This window comes from Pseudopodoces humilis, chromosome 1 (genome assembly GCF_049639895.1).
Source record: "Pseudopodoces humilis isolate 2021_Gansu_Grassland_sample_001 chromosome 1, ASM4963989v1, whole genome shotgun sequence".
In the NCBI taxonomy this organism is placed as follows: Eukaryota; Metazoa; Chordata; class Aves; order Passeriformes; family Paridae; genus Pseudopodoces; species Pseudopodoces humilis.
The window spans coordinates 15,716,457-15,735,681 of NC_142200.1; the positions used below are offsets into that span (position 1 = coordinate 15,716,457).

General features: G+C 32.7%; 1 protein-coding gene across 3 annotated transcripts in view; it reads left to right on the forward strand.

Moving 5' to 3' along the window:
• Positions 1 to 19,225, forward strand: part of CSMD3 (CUB and Sushi multiple domains 3) — a 572,913-nt gene that overhangs the window by 223,616 nt on the left and 330,072 nt on the right. The window contains exon 7 of one of the 3 annotated variants that reach the window (XM_005516952.3): positions 11,691 to 11,999. The exons of the other annotated variants lie outside the window; for them this stretch is intronic. Coding sequence (XP_005517009.1) covers positions 11,691 to 11,999 — 309 coding nt within the window. The remainder of the gene's footprint in view (positions 1 to 11,690; positions 12,000 to 19,225) is intronic. 3 annotated transcript variants of the gene reach the window in all.

A 19,225-nucleotide genomic window follows, 5' to 3' on the forward strand; every position in this document is an offset into this window, starting at 1 on the left:
ATAAAAAAGTATTTGTGAAGAGAATCCTTGACTTGAAGGACATATATTCAAATTAAATCAGGCTGGCTCAAATTGAAAAGGGAAGAGAGTCTATTGACTTTGTGAAAGTAAAACAAATTGCTGCTCTTTCTATTTTTCTTCACCTAAGACTACTTTTCCTACTCTTCTCAGTTAACAGTAAACTTGAGATTAAAAGCCATACCTTTTAATTCCTAATATATATATGTCTAGTATATTAGTGTAACAGGAAGATAATGTACACAGCTTTTTAATTGGAGATATAAGAAGAAAGGATTATTAATTTGTATACAGCATCATGTTGGGTACTTTGTCTTTTCATGAAAGATATATAAGGCTTACATATTTAAATAATATTTTTCCCTAGAATGTTCTCAAACCCATAATTTAAACAAATTAGTGATAAAAATATTATAGTTCTGAAAGAAATCTCAATTATAATAATTCTGTTTGTTGAAGCCATTTGAGCACACTCTTTTGACAGTTAGAGCAAACCAGTCAGTAGTACTTAAGCCAAGAATCATTCAAATTCCCAATGACCCTAGTGGAAAATTATGAATATTAACCAAACTTAAAGAAATTAACAGAATCATAGAATGGATATCATAGAATCATGGAATCATAGAATGGTTTGGGTTGGAAGGGACCTTAATGTTCATCTTGTTTCAAATCCCTGACATGGGCAGGGACACCTTTCACCTGGCCAGGTTGCTCAGAGCCTCATCCAGCTTGCCTTGGTAATGCTGGAAGGGACCACAGTGGAGTCATCTGGCCCAACTCCCTGTGCAAGCAAGATCCTTCTAGAGCACATTGCAGAGGATTGTGTCCAGATGTTTTTTGAATATCATACATTCATCCTTATACTGCTTGTGGAAGCTATCACCGTCATTTTTGTGTGTGTAATTAATATTTAATTATCCCATGGTCTTTGTACAGAGGGGAAATGACTCTTTTTGTACTAAACTTAATACTGTTTTGTCTAGAATTAATGTGGGTTTTTGTTTTGGTGGGGCTTTTTGTTTGTTTGTTTGGTTGGTTGTTTATTTATCATTGGGGTTTTTTATTCATTATTTCCTGGGGGAACAAAGTTATTGCTCAAAACTCTTGTTCACCACTATCCAGCAACTTCTTTCATGTGAAAGAAGTTGCTTTGGAATGGTGTGGTGTCTCTCAGAAACTCTTGCCTCTGTAGAGATGGTCATACCATTTAATTTAGGTAAATATCAAGCAATGACTGTGAAACTGCTGACAGTTCTGAAAGTGGCCAAATTCTAAGATTCCTTTCAACTTCAACCATTCTGATGAAGTCTGAGATGTTCAGACACAGTTAGCAACCAGATGTCTCAAAATTTGACATTTTAAGTCCTATCAGTCAAGATGTGTAAGAAGTATCCAAAAACTGCTGCCACTTCTGAAAAATCACAGAATTTTAAGGCTGGAAGGGGCTCCTGGAGATCATCCAGTCCAACCCTCCTGCCAAAGCAGGGTCACTTAGAGCAGGTTACACAGGTGCATGTCCCGGTGGGTTTTGCATGTCTCCAGAGGGGGAAACTCCACAACCTCCTTGGGCAGCCTCTCCCAGTGCTCTTCTACCCTCAACTTAAACTTCTTCCTCGTAGATGTGAAACTTCTCGTGTCTAAGTTTATGGCCATTGGCCCTTGTCTTGTCACTGGGCACCACTGAAAAGAATCTGGCACCATCTTCTTGACACTTGCCTTTGAGATGTTTATATATATGATGAGATTCCCTCTCAATCTTCTCTAAACTAAAAAGTTCCAGCTCCTGCAATCTCTCCTCATAAGAGAAATGCTCCAGACCACTCATCATCTTTTTTGCCCTCTACTGCACCCTCTTCAGTAGCTCTTTGTCTTATACTGAGGAGCCCAGAACTGGTCACAACACTCCAAATGTTGCTGCACTAGGGCCAAGTAGAGGGGGAGGATCACCTCACTTGAATTGCTGATCACACTCTTTCTGATGAATGGCAGCACAGCCTTCAGGTGTATCAGTCGCTCGCCCCAGTTTCATATCATCAGCAAACTTGTTGAGGGTGCATTCAATCCCTTCATCCAGGTCATTGAAAAAAAAAAAAAGAATAATATTGGACTGGGAATCATTGAATCCCAATTATTATTATCAATTATTATTATTGATCCTTGAGAATCATCACTAAGTACAGGCCTCCAACTGGGTTCTACTCTGCTGATCACTACCCTCTGAGCTCTGCCATTCAGCCTGTTCTTGATCCATCTCACTTCCCATTCATCTAAGACACATTTCCTGAGTTTATCTGCTAGGATGTTATGTAAGATAATGTCAAATTACCGTGTTTTTAGATGTGCCAGTATATTTTTCCTGTAGAAGTTGTCTTCGTGATTATTTCTCTGTGCAAAATAAAAGTGAGGAAAGATACTTGCAGTAACCAATTTTTATGTATATTAGGAACAATTTTGGCTATTGAACAAGAACACTATCATTTTTATCATTGTATTGGGGTGCAATATTGCCTGAAATGCTCACTAAGGCAATGCATATGTAATTCTTAAAATGATTTTGAAATTTTAGTGTGTAAGCATTTACCTTAGGACATCTTGAAAGTATTGTCTAATGGATCGCTTGGGTCCTCTCACAGGGAAGATTTTCCTCAGGCAAAGCTCTTGTTTTGCACTGGATGCCACTTCATAGCTTAAAAGTTCACTTACTGCCCACTTGATGCTGACAGCACACAATGTTCTGCAGGAATAGCTTTATCTCTGTAAACTCTAAGTGGATTTTGAATCAGTTTTTATACTGAAGAAACCTTTTTCCTTGCCAGAGAATTATTTTCATCTCACTTAGGACCTGACCTTTCTTTAAAAGTACTATTTTTTAGTCTGTCTTAACCTTTTAGATAAAACCAAAACATAAAAGACAGTAGTTTAATTTATAAATCATTCAACTTTGCTTTTCTTTATAATTAAGATTTATTCTGCTTAGAGATTAACTTTATTTATTCTAAGTGAGAAATAAGGGGAAAATAACACTTCTTGTTAAATTTATTGTATTGCTTTGTTCATAGGCATTATATTTTTCACAGTGAATAAGAGACATGCACTGGCCAACAGCTCCTTGAAGTCTGGCTCAGGGATCAGGGTTCATTAAATCAGATCAGGGTTGAGGCCAGCAGTGTAGGGCTTCTCAGCGGTGTTGGTCCCCCTGCCCCAACCAGGGAGAAGGTGCATCTGGTAGTTTGGGGTGCATCTGGAGGCTGACCAAACCCTGGGCACTTGGCATCTCCATGGAGAAGAGGACAGGCCAAGGCCAGGCAGGGACATTAACCCCATGGCTAGGTAGAGCAGGAATAGGGGAAGAGGAGGACAAGCACTTCTTTGGCATCACTTGGGCAGGGAATCATGGCTTCAGCTGTGGGGCCCTGGACCCATAGACATGGGTGGGAAGAAGCCCCAGGAAGTCCAGTCATGTTTAGGCCCATTAGAGCCCTCAGTCCTGACAGTCATTGGAGAGTGCTTCAGTGCTATAGGGTACATAGAAAAGTAGTGTATGTTTGGTATACAAAACTTCAGACCAAAAGTTAGTTGGGTTATAATGAACTTATGTAATAAGTTATGTTATAATAACTTATGTTAACCAGAGAATCTCATTATAGCCAAAGGGAACACAACTTATAGTTATTCTAATTAATGTTTTAATGATCTGATAGTCTGAATTATCAAATATAGAAAAGCATGAATGATAAAAGAATGTTTATAAAAGTTAAGAACTGCCTTTCTACTCTCCCCTGTATTTCTTTTGTCTTATTTTTACCCTTTTCTCTGTGCCCCTGGGTGGGAATTACAATGAATTGAGAGCATCCAAGGATCTGTTAGGAGGAGTTTGACACTCCTGGACATGAAGAAGTGAGCTTCCTCTTCAGTCTTGGAGTTCAGTTTTTCATTTTTGTATAATTTCTTAACATAGTCTGCTTCTTTCTCATTGTTCTTTACTACAATCTGAAAGTTTACACATCTCAAAGTTGAGCAAGTTTACACATCCCTCATGTTGCTTGCTATGCCAGACCTATGTAACTTTATCAGATCATTATTGCATGCAGTACTATCAGAGCACGACATTCCTGAAATGCCGTCAGCTCAAGAAATATTCACTTGGCACCTATGAATTATCAAAAATAGTGAAAACAAACTCAGGCCAAGGAAAGCCTACGTTATTTACAACATAAATTATGTGGCCTTTTATTACTAATGGCAAAACTGTACTTACTGCAGTGTCTCTTAATTTTGTGTGACATAGGTAAAGTAAACAATGAAAAAAGTATGCTTAGGTATTAAGATTTGTATTCAAGATACCTTTTCTGCAACCTTGTCTTTACCGTTTGCCAAATGAATGAACAAACTTTCTAAGAACTTTACATCATTTCTAATAAGTACTAATCTGTTTAAAAACATAATAATTAAAAAAATATTAAATATATTAGCTATTAAAATAAGCTTCACTGTTGTGAAGTTTACTATATTGGATAGTTTATTGTCTTAAATTAGTTTAGCAATCTTTAGTAATTAGTCAAATAGCTTCGTCAAGCATAATACTGGATTTAGAATAGAAAATTTTGGCATTTAGCTTAGGATAAATATTGGGCACTCAAGAGCAATGGGACAAAGAGTTTTTCTGTTAAGAATAAATGCAAGAGATTATTTCTGGGTTTAAGATACATTATTTTCCCACATATCTGAACGTCATTGAAAATATTAAAAAAGGTGTGTTAAAGTCATATCAATATATAGTTCGAGCTTTAGCAAGTATTGCTCTGAAACTGTATATTTGATTTACAAATGGCACTTTGCTTGCTTATAACACTGAACAGATATTAGACAATAACATTAATATTAAAAGGAAAGTGAGAATTTAATTTTGTTGATAAGAAATGAGAGCACTACAGTATGATAGCATATCCACAGTGACACAAGAAACAGAATTAGAATTTAGAACTTTAAATTTTAGTTTATTTTTTGTGATACGGTTGCTATATACATTTTAATGTGCATAGTCTGTGTAGTAATTATTCTTTCAGATTTGCTTATTTGATATTATCATATCCTTAAAAAAAGGGAAATAACATTCTTGCACTATGATTCACAAAATCAGATTTGAATAAAAATAAATATGCAAGATAATATTCACAAGGCTTTTTACCTGACAATTACAATAAAGCTACTATTTTTAAGGTCAGTAGCTGTGAATACTTTCCATTCCCAACATTATATTGTTCATTTCATTGATTCCTATAATATTATTGAAAGTCTTGAAGAAATTTGAAGTTATATTGTTTGGGGTTTTTTGGTATGATTATGTTTGATCATGCAGATCTATGTTACATTGATGTATTTCTCTTTTGAAAAGAAAGCAAAGTATGATTATATGAAAATAATTATTTTGTATTTCAAACCTGCTTTTTCATTTACTAACATTCGTGTTTAGTTTTTGCTTTTTTCTTTTTCTTAAAAGTAACAGGCCTTTCAAAAAGTGCTTTCTCACTTTAAGTAAATCAACTGAAAGAATATTTTCCATAGGTGGGCCTATGTTGGTCATTTTCTTATTTTTTTCTATTCAACAAACATATATTGCTGCAATAAAATCTATTATTTGGACAGATAGATATGTTAAAAAAATAGTAGCTCTCTGTTTATCCTGATTTTTGTAGAAAGGACAGAAATCATGTTAGAGATATTTTGTCTGAATCTTCAGATTTCCAAATGTAATCAGTTTGATAACATTAAGATGCATAAATTTACCATATTTTCAGTAACTACTTAAAAAATGTAAAGTGATCTTAAATTCACTGAGAGAGGGGTATGGAAGATCATCAAGACATGCATTTGTATATACTGAAGTATGACTTATCTCCTGCATCACTGAAAATTTCTGGTTGATGCTTAATTGTCACATTCAGACTGTTTTGGTATATGTCTTACTGTAGCAATTGATTGAATTTACAAATTTACATAAAAAACAGAGAAAAAGAGACAAAAGAGATAACAATAAGGAGGTTGAAAAAAGAGAGCAGAAAAAAGGCAAGCATAAGTATAACCCTAAGAGAATGCAGGAATGGAAAAAAGTAAATTCTGATACCAAATGGAAATAAAAATTAAATTCTGAGCCAAATCTCGCAAATGTGAACAACATGAAAACAAAAGGAACCAAAAAGACTTTTTTAAACATCTGGCTAGACAGCTTTTGGAGTTTTTGCAATTTATATAAGTACAGGAATCACTGCCTGTTTGAACTAAAGTCTAGAAATTTGTTTTGAAACCTATCTTCTTCATTCATGTATTTCTTTACAACCAAAGTTTTATTGTATTTCTTTAAAACCACAGTTCTACTTCTGAAAGCTGGGAGCTGAAAATAGATTTTATCAGAGGAATATTTTACAGCAGTCATTAATAATGCTTTTATGTTCTAAAATCTATTTTTTTCTATTTGTTTCCTTTATTTTCTATTACAATTTGATCCTAAGAACAGGTAAAGATACTAGAAATTTATGAAGAATAAAATAAGTGATTTTTTAAAATAATATGTCTGGAATGACATATGTTAAAAGAGTCAAATAAGCTGTTAAATTGACACAAACATGTAAATTCCTTTCATAGACCCAGAATATATTCTTCTAATTAGGTTTCTAACTTTATTGGAAATTTTTTGCAAGCATCAGATATTTAATGACAGAAAACATCAAAGAGAACAGTTAATTAAGATAAGAAAAAAAGCATCATCTTAATAGGGTGCATGGGTCACTCCAAAATTAGTTAAGTACAGGAAGGTTTTAGGTAAGGAAGCTAAATAAGCTTTGACTAAAAGTTCTTGGACATCTGAAAGAAGAATAAAGATGGAATATAGTTATTAATATTTTTAAAAATTCTATTTATAATTGTAACTCACTCTTTTTAATGAGATATGATTTCTTTTTATTTTTTATTTTTTTCTTATGACTGTTTACACTTCTTTCTAAATTATCCATCGCAAAATGATAGACTGGCCTCTTGCTAATAAGATACACAGGAAAAGTCACAGGCTGACCTCATGTCGGTCTCCTCTTTAACACCTTCCTGTAGTCTGAGTCCCATTTAGGGTCATCTGCCTCAAGGTCATCAGTCTTATTTGGGAAGGCTGTGGCTGGATCATATGTGTCACAAGAACTAATAAAGTCCTATACCTTTATTCATCCTGAATAAATAAGATGGTAAATATTCTGATTTGCTTTCACATTTTGAACTCAACATGGTTTTAGGAATTGATCAGCAAAATGAATTCTAATGAATTAGAATAGCTGTTGGACGGTAGCCTTATATCCCATTTGGTCTTATGAACAATTTGCATGTTTTTATCTTCAACCACTGAAGTTAAAAATACATTTAAAAAGTAGTCACAAATAGGCAAGACTTTCTACCTAGAGTCTAGTAACAAGTGGAGCACTACGAGTGTCTGTTCTTGTACAAGTTCTTTCCAACGTGTTTATCAATGAGCTTCAATCAATGACAGAGAGCAGCCTCATTGGATTTGCAGATGACACCAAAATGTCAGTCATTTTAGTCAAGGACCACCAGTCAATATAGCTGAGGACAGGGTTGCCATGGGGATACAGACAAGCTGGAAAATGAGCCAACAGGAATCCTATGAGACTCAACAAGGGTCAGTGTAAAGTCCTGTAGCTGGGTAGGGAGAACCCCTGGCAACAGGAGTGTCTGATAGCAAGCAGCTCTGCTGAATAGACCCTGAGCCTCCTGAGCTATCTTAAAAGAATGTGGTCAGTAGATTAAAAGGGAAAGATTTTTGTCCTTGTCTCAACATTTCTGTGACCATAGCTGAAATAGTGCCTCAAGATTTGGGCTTCATGACAGGGAAGATGAGTTTTTCACTGTAGCAAGTTCAGTAGAAGTTCTCCAGGATGGCTGGGTGCTGGAGCACTTACCCTGTGAGGGAAGGCTGAGCAACCTGAGCTTTTTCAACCTGGAGAAGAGGTGACAATTTACAGGAAATCTTTACAAGGTCAGAGTCCTCTAGAAGGAAAAATAAAAAGATCATTTTCATCAAGTGTTTTCACTCTGTTAGATACCATTTTCTGCCTTATTTTTGTTTCTGGTGGATGCTTCTCAGAGTGGGCAAAGGTATTTATTATCTCCCTGGATTATTCCCTCAGGAATTACTTATAAAAGTTAGTCCATTAGATTAATTGTTAATTGAACTTCCACTATGAGTTTATCTGGGGTAAATTTTCTTTGGTATCATGTTTACATCAGGAACCCTGTGTATACTTGTAGCATATTGCATATGCAAAGTATGTGCATCTAGCACAGATTCATAATCTATTTTTGGAGCTTTGTTTCAGGCAAATGTCAAAGGCTTTTGCCTCTTTTCTTTACTAAAAATGATCCTGGAATCAAGAACAACTTCCACTTCTACATAAATAGAAAGACTTATGGGTCTCCCATATGTTTGCATTATCCTAAGTTTTAACAGTTGCAACACTTTTGAGTGGTGTCTTGTTAAGACTAGTTTTCTGAACTGAATTTCTCTGTAGATCATCAGCTTGATCTTTTTCCACTTCTACATAGCTACAAGCTTTTAAGTGCAAATACTCCTTCAAATCTTTCCTTGTGTAAGCAGGCTAATTTGACATGTGAAACGTCCTCAGTTTTACTGACTTTCATCTGTTCTCCTTCCGCAGAGACTTGCTTAGAGAAATACTGGTCCAGTATAGTAGGTCTCAGATTGTTTTAGTGTGGGTTGGTCAGGTTCTCTTTTTTTTTGTGAACCCATGCCCTAAACAGCAATTATACTTTCTTAACCCCATCTCATATGGGGTTAAGAAATCCCTCATATGATTTATCCTGGCAGTTTCTCAAGCTTCACATTTTAGTGGCTGATTGTGAATTCAAAGTGATGCTCTGCCTCTGAGTTGACCTCTTTTGACTGCAAAATTTTGGTTTAAGCTTTTCCCAAAAGCAGAGATCATTCTTTTCTTCCTTTTTGTGCCATTTATCATTAAAAGTTCTTCTTCTCGTCTATTCTTTCTTTTTTTTTTTTTATTTTTTTAACTAGAGTATTAAAGTAAAATAATATAGGAGTATTTCTTTATCACATAGAACAATACAATTTTTAAAATAATATCTTTGACAAACTGAAAAGTCAGATGTGATTGCAGAAGACTGAAGTGGAGAGTATGTTAAAATACCCATGCAACAAAGGTGTTTCAATTGGTCTAAAACTGTTCATAAAATAAAGACATAAATTCTTACTTTTGCAGATTACAAATAATATTTATGGAAACATTGATGGATCTATTCTGTGCGGTAGCAGATACTTACAAAATTGTTTATACATAACATTAATTTTCTCTCAAAATCCTCCATGTAGATGAAGCCATATTGTTTAACTTTCCTGATCTTCTGTATGAGTTCTTCAATGTAAATGGATGTAGAAGCCTAACAGCTTAGGTGTTCTGTTGGAAAATTGTCTCTGTATCAAAACAGTACTTTTCAGTATGCAAGGTTTCTAGCTTAAAATAAGTTTAATTTTTCTTGCTTTTTTTCTTTTGAGATGAACTTTCTTTTAAGTTGTTCTCATTTAAAGTGTTGTGCCTATTTAAATAAATAGGAGAGACCATGCTGTTTGATGGAGATTTTGAATATAATTTTGCTTTGACCTTGATATTGGAAGCAGGTGAATGCCTGTTCTTGTACATTTGCATGCATGATAAAGATATGTTCACATAGATTTTGTTTTAATAACAGTGGTTATGTAACATACATTAAGTTTTCTTTGTTTTAAACAACATTTTTCTGTTCCAAAATATCTCTTGGCCATGCATTTGTATTTTCTGTGTTTTAAACTTGATACCAATCTGTCAAAGTATTTATTGTATACTGAATCATGAGTAGTCTAGACCTTTGATATTATGCATATTGTGATAATTTTCTTCTTTTATTATGAAATAAAGAATAAAACATGTCTAGATCTATTTTAGTTACTTATCCCACTACCATTATAGAACAGCAAGTAGTTTTTGGTTTGGTTTCTGACACATAAACCTGGAGTCTTACAAGGTGCTTCTAAGGTTTTTTAGTTTTGCAGGGGAAACCACCACTATGAGTTAGAAGTTCTGTACTACACAACAGATGTTACAACATTAAATGTCAGATAGCAAAAATAATATGTACCCACATCAGCTGTATTTGTTGTCCTTATAAAGCTAACATATTCTCTTATCTTAGTATTTTTAATAGTACGATAAAATAAATCATTTTTAGCCTAAAATTTCTGCAGCAAACCAAAAAGACTTATTAGCAAGGTTGAGCATTTTTGATGTGAGGATCTCTTCCATTATTTTATACAAAACATTTGAGAATTCTGTCAAGAGCTCTGATATACCTTGTGCCTTAAATATACTATATAATGCTTAATTCCTCTAGGAGTCTTCTTTACATTTTCTAGTGGACAGATTTTTCTAAAAGTGTGAAAATTTTTGTTGCTTTCCATCCTGACATCACCCATTATATTTAAAAAACAAGTCTCAAAGTACGAGAGGAAAGCTCAGAACCAAAAAGTGTGGAATATTACTGTTTGAGTCACTGTTCAAGGGCCCCTAATCATTATGATGGAATAAAAAAGCCATATTTTAAAGATACTAGTAAAACATAGTAAAACTAAAGCATAGTTCATGCTACATCAGCTTTGTTTATGCTATTTTTTTATGGTGAATTTTGTTATTCATTTGAAAGTCATTTATTTGTTCCAGTCAAGATGGAGTTTCTAGTGTATTAAGATGTTCTAAATGCTCACAGGTGAGAGACTTGGCTTCCAAACATTTGAAACCAAATATGGGGGATGGGGAAATTTTAATAAAATATTGAAAAAATGCTATATATTTTAAATACTAGACAACTTAAAAATTCTAATAATGCTTTCACGATCAGGGCATGGACAATTTTTTATCTTATCAAACATTTTGTATGTGAGGTTTTTTAGTAAAATAATCTGGTCTATCACAGAGAGCAAAAAGAGAATTACATATGAAGCCATTTTACAATCTTAAGTATAAATAATAATGCTGACAAGTTTTGTTTCAATTTGTACCTTTTATTATTCATCTACACTTGGCCTCATGTCAAGTCTAAATAGGCTTTTAGAGCCCTGTCAAGCTTTGATGAAAAGAATGAGCATATCTGGCAGCCTTATTAGCAGCTGGAGTATGGCAGCTTTTTCTGCTACTTAGGTTACTATATAATGCTGCCATTTCACTCCTCAATAGGATGGTTACCGGTTTTCTAAGCATGGGGGCCCTATTGATGGTATAGCTGTATATTTTGCTCTAGCCATGCTGATTTCAGGACTGAATATGCAGGGGTGGAAATTGTGTGTTGTCATTATGACTGGTAAAAAGTTCAAGTTTTGAGGATATTTAAAACTGAACATGTATTATCACTACTATTACAGAATGTTCACTAGTATTAAAAAATGTTCCGATTGCTTCATTTTTTAAAATAAAGCCTATTAACTTTCCTCTTTTCATGTCAGTTGTCTTTACTGTGTTAAACAGAGGGAAATTTAATCTTTTAGACTGATCGAGAAAACACAATTCAAAAGAAAAAGTTAGCATCCAGTACTACTGTGTGTCCCACAGGTTCTTCTACTTTCATCAAAACTGCCTCCACTGGTGAGTTAGAGGAGCATATTGCAGCCACTACTGATGCCATTACTGTTGCTAGCACATCTGCTGATGTTGCTGTATCCAGTGCAGTGACCACCTGTAGACAATCCACTGAAGAGCAACGAGTACAAGCTATGAATGTAAGAAAATCAGTTCTGGAGTCGGCCACTTACAAGGATACACTCTCTCTTCATCAAGCAAATTTACAAAGCACAAGAAGACGACCAAGAAATGCTGAACAGATAGAAAGAACTAAAGAACTTGCAGTTGTTACTCATAGAGGTATTGGATATTATTTTACTTGTGCCCATGTAGTTTTTAAAAAAAATATTTTGTATAAATTAAAAATGAAAGTTCAGGTATCCAAATAGGAAATGCAATTGAACCAAATGGGAAAGGGATTAAATCTGTCTAGATCTGAGTTCTAGTAGGGCAGTCAAATGGAAAAATGAAATTAGTACTAATATTGCTTTGGTTATTTAAATTGATTTGATTTATAAAAAGACAAAATGTACATATAAGGAATTTTCTTTTGATTTGACTTTATAGCTTGCATCATTATATTTCACAATAAAGCCTGGTGTAAGAGACATCAGATGAAAGTTTAGAGAATTGAGATTAGAATATTAATCTATTCTGCATATGTGATTCGATATAATTAACCATAGCATTAAAAATGTACTTTATAAATAGCTGCTGTTTTAAACTAGTAGGTGATGCAGTTGTATTCATCTCCCATCTGTTTAAATCTTCAGTAAAATTTTGGTTTTAAAAATATCTGTACATATTCATTCTATCAAAAACAAAATCAATGATCAAAGCAACATTTAGAACACTAGGAAATTCAGCAAATATTAAAGTGTTAAAGCTAAAGATCTTATATTTTTCTATATTGAGATGATCTAATCTGCATGCTAAAGTATTAATAATGAACAACATGTGGCATATAAAACTAGCATTGTTTACTGTGTTAAAAAGTAAATGTCTGCATCTGAAACCTGAAGCTGACAAAAATCAATGCTGGAATGTCTTCATTTAACCAGCAGAGTTTCAGAAAAAAATTGTATGTGGTGTGTTTTGAAGCACACACAATTTCAGGAAAAGATCAGCTTAATTTTGCAGGCTAATTTTGTTGAATACCATTTATTTTACATTTCGAATTTTTATTATGTGCTTCATGTTAATCAATTGTACATGAAAAAATTATATTTATATCAATTTATACTTAAATTTATTGATGAGAAGCACCTTTTATAGCCCAAGCAATTTGTAGAAGTCTCATTATGTGATTGATACTTTGTAAAGACAGTTTTATTTGGAATCTGTTGTCTTACTGAATAGTCACCTAGTATAAGTTATTGTAGCTTCATTTACTAACACCTTTTGAAACAGGACAGCTGCAGTTCTTCAGAATTTTAAAATATATAATTAAATAGAATAAATGAAAAACAAACACTGTCTTTGGTTTGCATATAAAATAGAAATCATTAAATAGATGTTTGTGTTTCATTTGTATTAATTTTGGTGGAGATCTGAAGTATTTTCTGGTTAATAACTGATATAAATTAATCAGCGGTTTGGTTTGTACTGGTTGTGTGGCTGTACACTCACTTCAGAATATCTTTGGTCAAGTTAGAAAAAAATCGTTTTTTTCATTTATGAGGGAGCATATGAGATGCTTTATTAATATCTTGTAATTTAAAGATAGAAGAATGTACTACTTTGGCAGTGAAATATGGCAGTAATTGGGATACACATATAGTTTTTCCCATTTCCTCTTTGGAGTCATTACACTGAAATGACCTCTCCACTGTTTTCTCAGTGTTCCTTTCTTCTCTGACCTATTCGTTAATACAAGACACAGGTACGGCATGTACTTCTAAATTATTTTATTAAAATATAGTGCTAAACATTAGATTATATATTAAAAAAAGGAGAATAATTTATACACCAAAATACTGTTAAAATAATGTTATGGTGCTAATTTTTTACATATTAAAATAGTACTACAGGCACCAAAAGCTATGATAACCCACATACAAGTGAAATCACACTTGTATATACCTTAATGGAGAAGAAAGGCCACATCTAGTTCTGTGTGCATTGTATTCCCTCATGCAACATTGGAAGTCCTGATTTTGCTAGCATTCATTATACAAAAACTTTAAATTTTTTACTGAGTCTTTTACTCACAGAACAGTATATGTGTGCATGCTATTAAAGGGATATTCCTGTCCTGAGTAAAAATTTACCATTTTTACTCAGCAAACACCAATATTTGATAACAGCCATTAAAACATATCAAATGGCATTCAATAAATAACCTATAATTTTCTTCCATGAAATTTTCCCTACTAAAATGACACAGACATATTCTGAAGGAATTTTTGTGAATGTGAGATAGTTGTTAATTGACTAGAAGGAATTTTTTTATCATGGAGGAATGTTCCAGAGGTATTTCTGTAGAGTTGCCTGCAGGTTATTATTAAAGTATTTTATCCTCTCTTTGACAGTGTATTATGCACAGAAGTTTAAAAACTCTGCATATTAAATAACTGTGTAATTATATAAGACCTACTTAAGAATTTTATATTAATTCCTTTTAAAATTATTTTTCTATTTAATAGCTATTAAAAATGAGTTTGGACTTTGGAAATGCATTTTTTGCTGTTCTCTAGATTGTAATTTAAGAATTGCACACACAAATTAGACAAATTAATTCATAATTAAGAAGAAGAAATTTAATACACTAAATATAATTACTAAAACTTACTATATGTATGTGTGAATATTAAAAATTGTAAAAATGTATTGTACATATAGACCTAACTAGGCTTTTTTAAGAATATTGCTAGCAAGACCCAAATAGTGCAGTTTTATGATACATTAGCATAGATGCAAAATCATAACTTCAGAAAAAGACTAGTACTGTTGGCTTTCCATGGGATTGTTCTGTGAATAAGGTATTTCAGAATGAGTAGACAATAACAATGCTGTTTTCTTTTGTAGACATTTTTTTGAAGTTTATGCATGAATGAGATGTATAAAGAGAACTAGAGGTTTATATATACCCAAAATTCAACTGCTAGGTGGAAATTACTGTTCTGGACTATACTACCTTAATAATTTAAATTGTGTCAAAGGCTGACTGATTAATAACTTGTCTGAGCTTATTAGCTGGAAAAAGGAACCTTAGGTGCATTTGGTGAAATACTTTCCTTAAAGGAAAGGAAGTACAAGTATTATTTTATAAGGCAGTAGTGAGATATTTTGAGGAATACTGTACACAATTATAGTTTCTTCATCAACAAGAATTCAGACCGAATCAGATAAATAATGGTACTATAGTGGTACATTTTCCCGATCATCCCACCTTACAAAATAAAATATAAGACAAGACGAAAGTATAAATTTTGAAGTGAATGTCAGTATGTAGAGAACTTAAATAAGGACAAGTTAGTATATAATATGTAAATATTTTTATTAGGGGGATGAGCAAGAAGAGTTCTTGTTCTTGGAACAATGAAAGCTTGTAGAAGGAGGGAGTAGATGAAGAATGTGCAGCTTACTTTCAAGATGCACTTTAACAGGCTAATGAAAAATATATTTAGATAGGATAGCTGGTAGTGAAAACCAGCACCTTTCGGGTCCTTAGTTCTAATGAAACCAAGTGGTAAATTCAGGAAAGTTTATCTCCTCATTTCAGAAGAAGGGGGGAAAAAAGGAAATACTCTTTCATTCAGTTAAGCCTAGGAACTTCAAACACTTAGATTTTAGTAGAAATTCTTTTTGATACTATAATCACAGTTTCTAGCATGATCTGTATTTTTCAGATGTGAAAACAAGAAGATAATTAAACATGATAGAAACATGATATTTCCAAGTGGGGTTTTTTTGGGGTTTGTTTGGTTGGGTTTTTTTCCTGTCTAAATATTTAAGAATTGCTGGCTTCATCATGACTAAAAATAGAGGTTAATCTGATATTTTTTTTTGTTTTCTACTATTTTTGTTTCGTATGGTGAATTCAGAGTTTAGTAATGCTATTAATCCTATTGAATTGTTCTATAGTTTATATTAACTACATACTTTACTTATTAAGGCTTTAGAAGTTTTATTTGTGTTTATGCACACATCATGAGAGATATTTTAAAACTTTTTCTTCTGAGGGCTTATATAGCATACTTTTAGTGACTAAAGATATGTTAGGAGGCATATGGCCAAATATTAAAAGGCATTTGTACAGTGTGCATAATAATATGACTTAAATTTTGATCAGCCCTGAAGTGGTTAGGCAGTTGAGTATTGATTGTTGGTCTCTTCCAACTAGCCTATTGTTTCTATTCTATTCTATTCTATTCTATTCTATTCTATTCTATTCTATTCTATTCTATTCTATTCTATTACATTCTATTACATTCTATTACATTCTATTACATTCTATTCCACTCTATTCTCAATGTTCATTTTAATATGGAAATACACGTGCACAGTTGTTAAATGCCCCTGAGAAACAAATGAGTTCCAGGTGTAAACAATGAAAAAGACTTCTAAGACAGTTTAAGTCATAAATTAAATTTCTAAAAAAAATAAACAGTCTGAAAAAAAGATACAGTAGTTGGAGGAAAAAAATAGCTTAGTAGACTCAGGCTCAAATAGTGCCAGGAAGTTTTAAGGGATGACTCTAGTAATCATCTAGCAGTTCACAAGAATCTCAGTGCTTTCCTTAGGAAAATAATTTCAAGAGAACTCTGGATTCCAAAAAATTTTATGACTCCAAATTTCTCTTTTTAAAGACTAGAAATCTCACTGAGCATTTGCAAATTTTTAGCCACATATCCTCAGTTTGAGGAAATATATATGTTTTGATAATTTTATTTAACTATTTTTTTAAAAAAAAGTAATTCTATGGATATCTCCATTCTCTTTCTCTATATTTTCTATTACTTTCTTGTAAGTGTTTGTAATTTCTCTGTTCTTTCCCCTTTCTTCTATAAGAAACTTGCCTTATGCTTTTTGATATCTGGCTTTATCTAGTATCTAATGGCCGGAAAAAAATGAATCAGGGAGATAAAACCTTGCTGCTGGGTGTACCCTAATAAACCAGCATTTCTCTTTTTCCTCCTGTTTTACAGGAGAATTTATGCTGGTAGAAGGCAAGAAGATTTTAAGGTTTGTTGCAGGAAATGAATTCATATGCTAATGAAGCTTTTGAGAACAAGAGAATGTTAAGAGAAAATTATTTATCATGTATTTGGTTTGGTTTTTTGGAAAGATTATGATAAAAGTGTATGCTAGATCATTACTTTGGAAACATAAAACTTCTAAGGATTTGTTAGAAAATATGTATTCATATATCCTATTTTTTGAGGTTTACTTAGAAGCAGGAAGAAGAAAGGAGGAGTAAAGATGGAAATGTTTTTTGAAGAGCTGTTAAATATTAAGTCTAGTAGGTAATCAGTGTGCATATCTCCTCAGGGTTTTTTGCTTCTTTGTTTTTGTTAATGAAATCCAGAACTACAAAGATAGGAGTCAGAAGAAAGTAAATATATTTGGCAGTAAGACTTCTAAGATTATTTCTATAGAAGAAGGTTTGTATATAAGTTTTCTTCTTAGAAAATTTTAAAAGTTTCAAGATATAAGCATAACACAAATGTAATTTAGCACTGAAACATTTAATCACTGAATTACATTAGTTTAATATTTCATAATACTTTTTTAAATTTTTTTAATTTTAATATTTCAAATACTAAATATGTGCAATAAATCACATAGATATGTTCTATTTGGTGGATGAACTCTATAATGGATGGTTTGTTAATGTCAAGATTTTTATTAGATAAAAAGTAATAATAATGTCCTAAACTTCTTGATATCTTCCCAGTTGGAAGGAGGGAAGGAGATAATATTTCATCCAATAGTCAAGTCTGGAGTGATTATAAGGAAGAAAGGGAAAAATCAGTCTTACTGATTTTAATAAATGAGTGTTTTTAATATTTTAATTGAATGATTGCCTTTTTATACTTCCCTGTCAATTTTCTTCTCAGAACTTGTTTTTCCTATTCATCTTTTTTGCAGTTCTTAATTGTTTTTCATTACACTATCTATGTTTACTTCTATAATTGATTTTGTCTGATGTGTTTTGTCATTAGTTTCCCATTGTATTTCAGGTTTTATTCTTTTGTTGGTATAAATTGTTGGTATAAATCAGATATATTTAAGTTAGAGCATATATTTTAAAAAAGCACGTAAATTATAATTTAATATTAAAATACACATATTAAATGTACTTCCTGCCGTATAAATAATATTTTTTCAAATCAGAGAAATTTGATACACATGTAATATAGAATATAGTAGAAAAACTGCAAATCTGATAATTTTAAATGAGGAATACAGTGCAAAAATTCAGCGTAGTAATGAAGTAGTTGCAATAATTTGAAGTATAAGTCTTCTATACAATTTGATTTCGCCAGGGTACTTTAGAGTTTAAAGAGGAGGGAGATGTGGGGAAATGAGTGGAGGGGATGGGTAGTAAATAAAAACTAAGATCATGTAAAAATTGAAAAATTTATTAGCGTGGAAAGTGGATGTTTCACCACTTTGCAGTCTGTTCCTCTTCTGTATGGCTCTTCATATTTAAGAAGTTGTTAGCCTGTGCAGTTCATGCTGTACTAGAAAAACTGATGAAAATTTCTGATGCTGACTTTCAAGGTGCAGAAAGGCTCTAGGAGACAGTGCTACATTAGTTATTGTGATGGGTTACAGTGAAGTTTTTTTGGGTAATCACTAGGTTTAGAGATTTTTTAGTGGTGATCTCTAAGACACCTGGATATTAAACACTTTCATTGTTAGAATTTGGAAATTCTGGATAATTAGTTGTATCACATGCTTAGTGAATATGATATAAATGAAAAAACAAGAAAGGTAACTGATCTTTATGTGAGTAGTGAATAGTAAGTTCAATGCATTTAGGGAGTGGATGTACTTTTAGAGGAAATATGGAATTAGACATATGCCAAACATGAAGTGGAAGTATCATGCATCATGTATTTGGCATATCTGCACATGTGCAGTCAATGCTGGAAGTCCAAAGTATACAATACTCTTGTTTCTATCACTAGAAATTGTTGTGAGTTGTTGTGAGTAAAATCTGCCATCATCACATATTGAAGATTTTAAATAATCAAGGAATTACTTGCTCTGCACAAGTCAAAATCAGTTATATCCTGTATTCAAAACAAGTTTTTTCTGCTACTTCAGAAAGCAGTTGAAAATTTAATTCCTCTTTGTTTCTTGGATAACTTGTTTTCCCATAGTATTATACTTTTGCATAGGTAATTTAAGTAGGGCTGTGTATACAATTTACATCAATACAATATTTATCTTGATATAATGGCTTTGATGTTATCATATTGTTCTCCATGTCCATTAGCTGAGTGATAGTGAATATTAGAGTAAGTGCGGTTCTGGAGAAGGAAAGGACTGTTTCCATTGTTCTGTACAGTTAC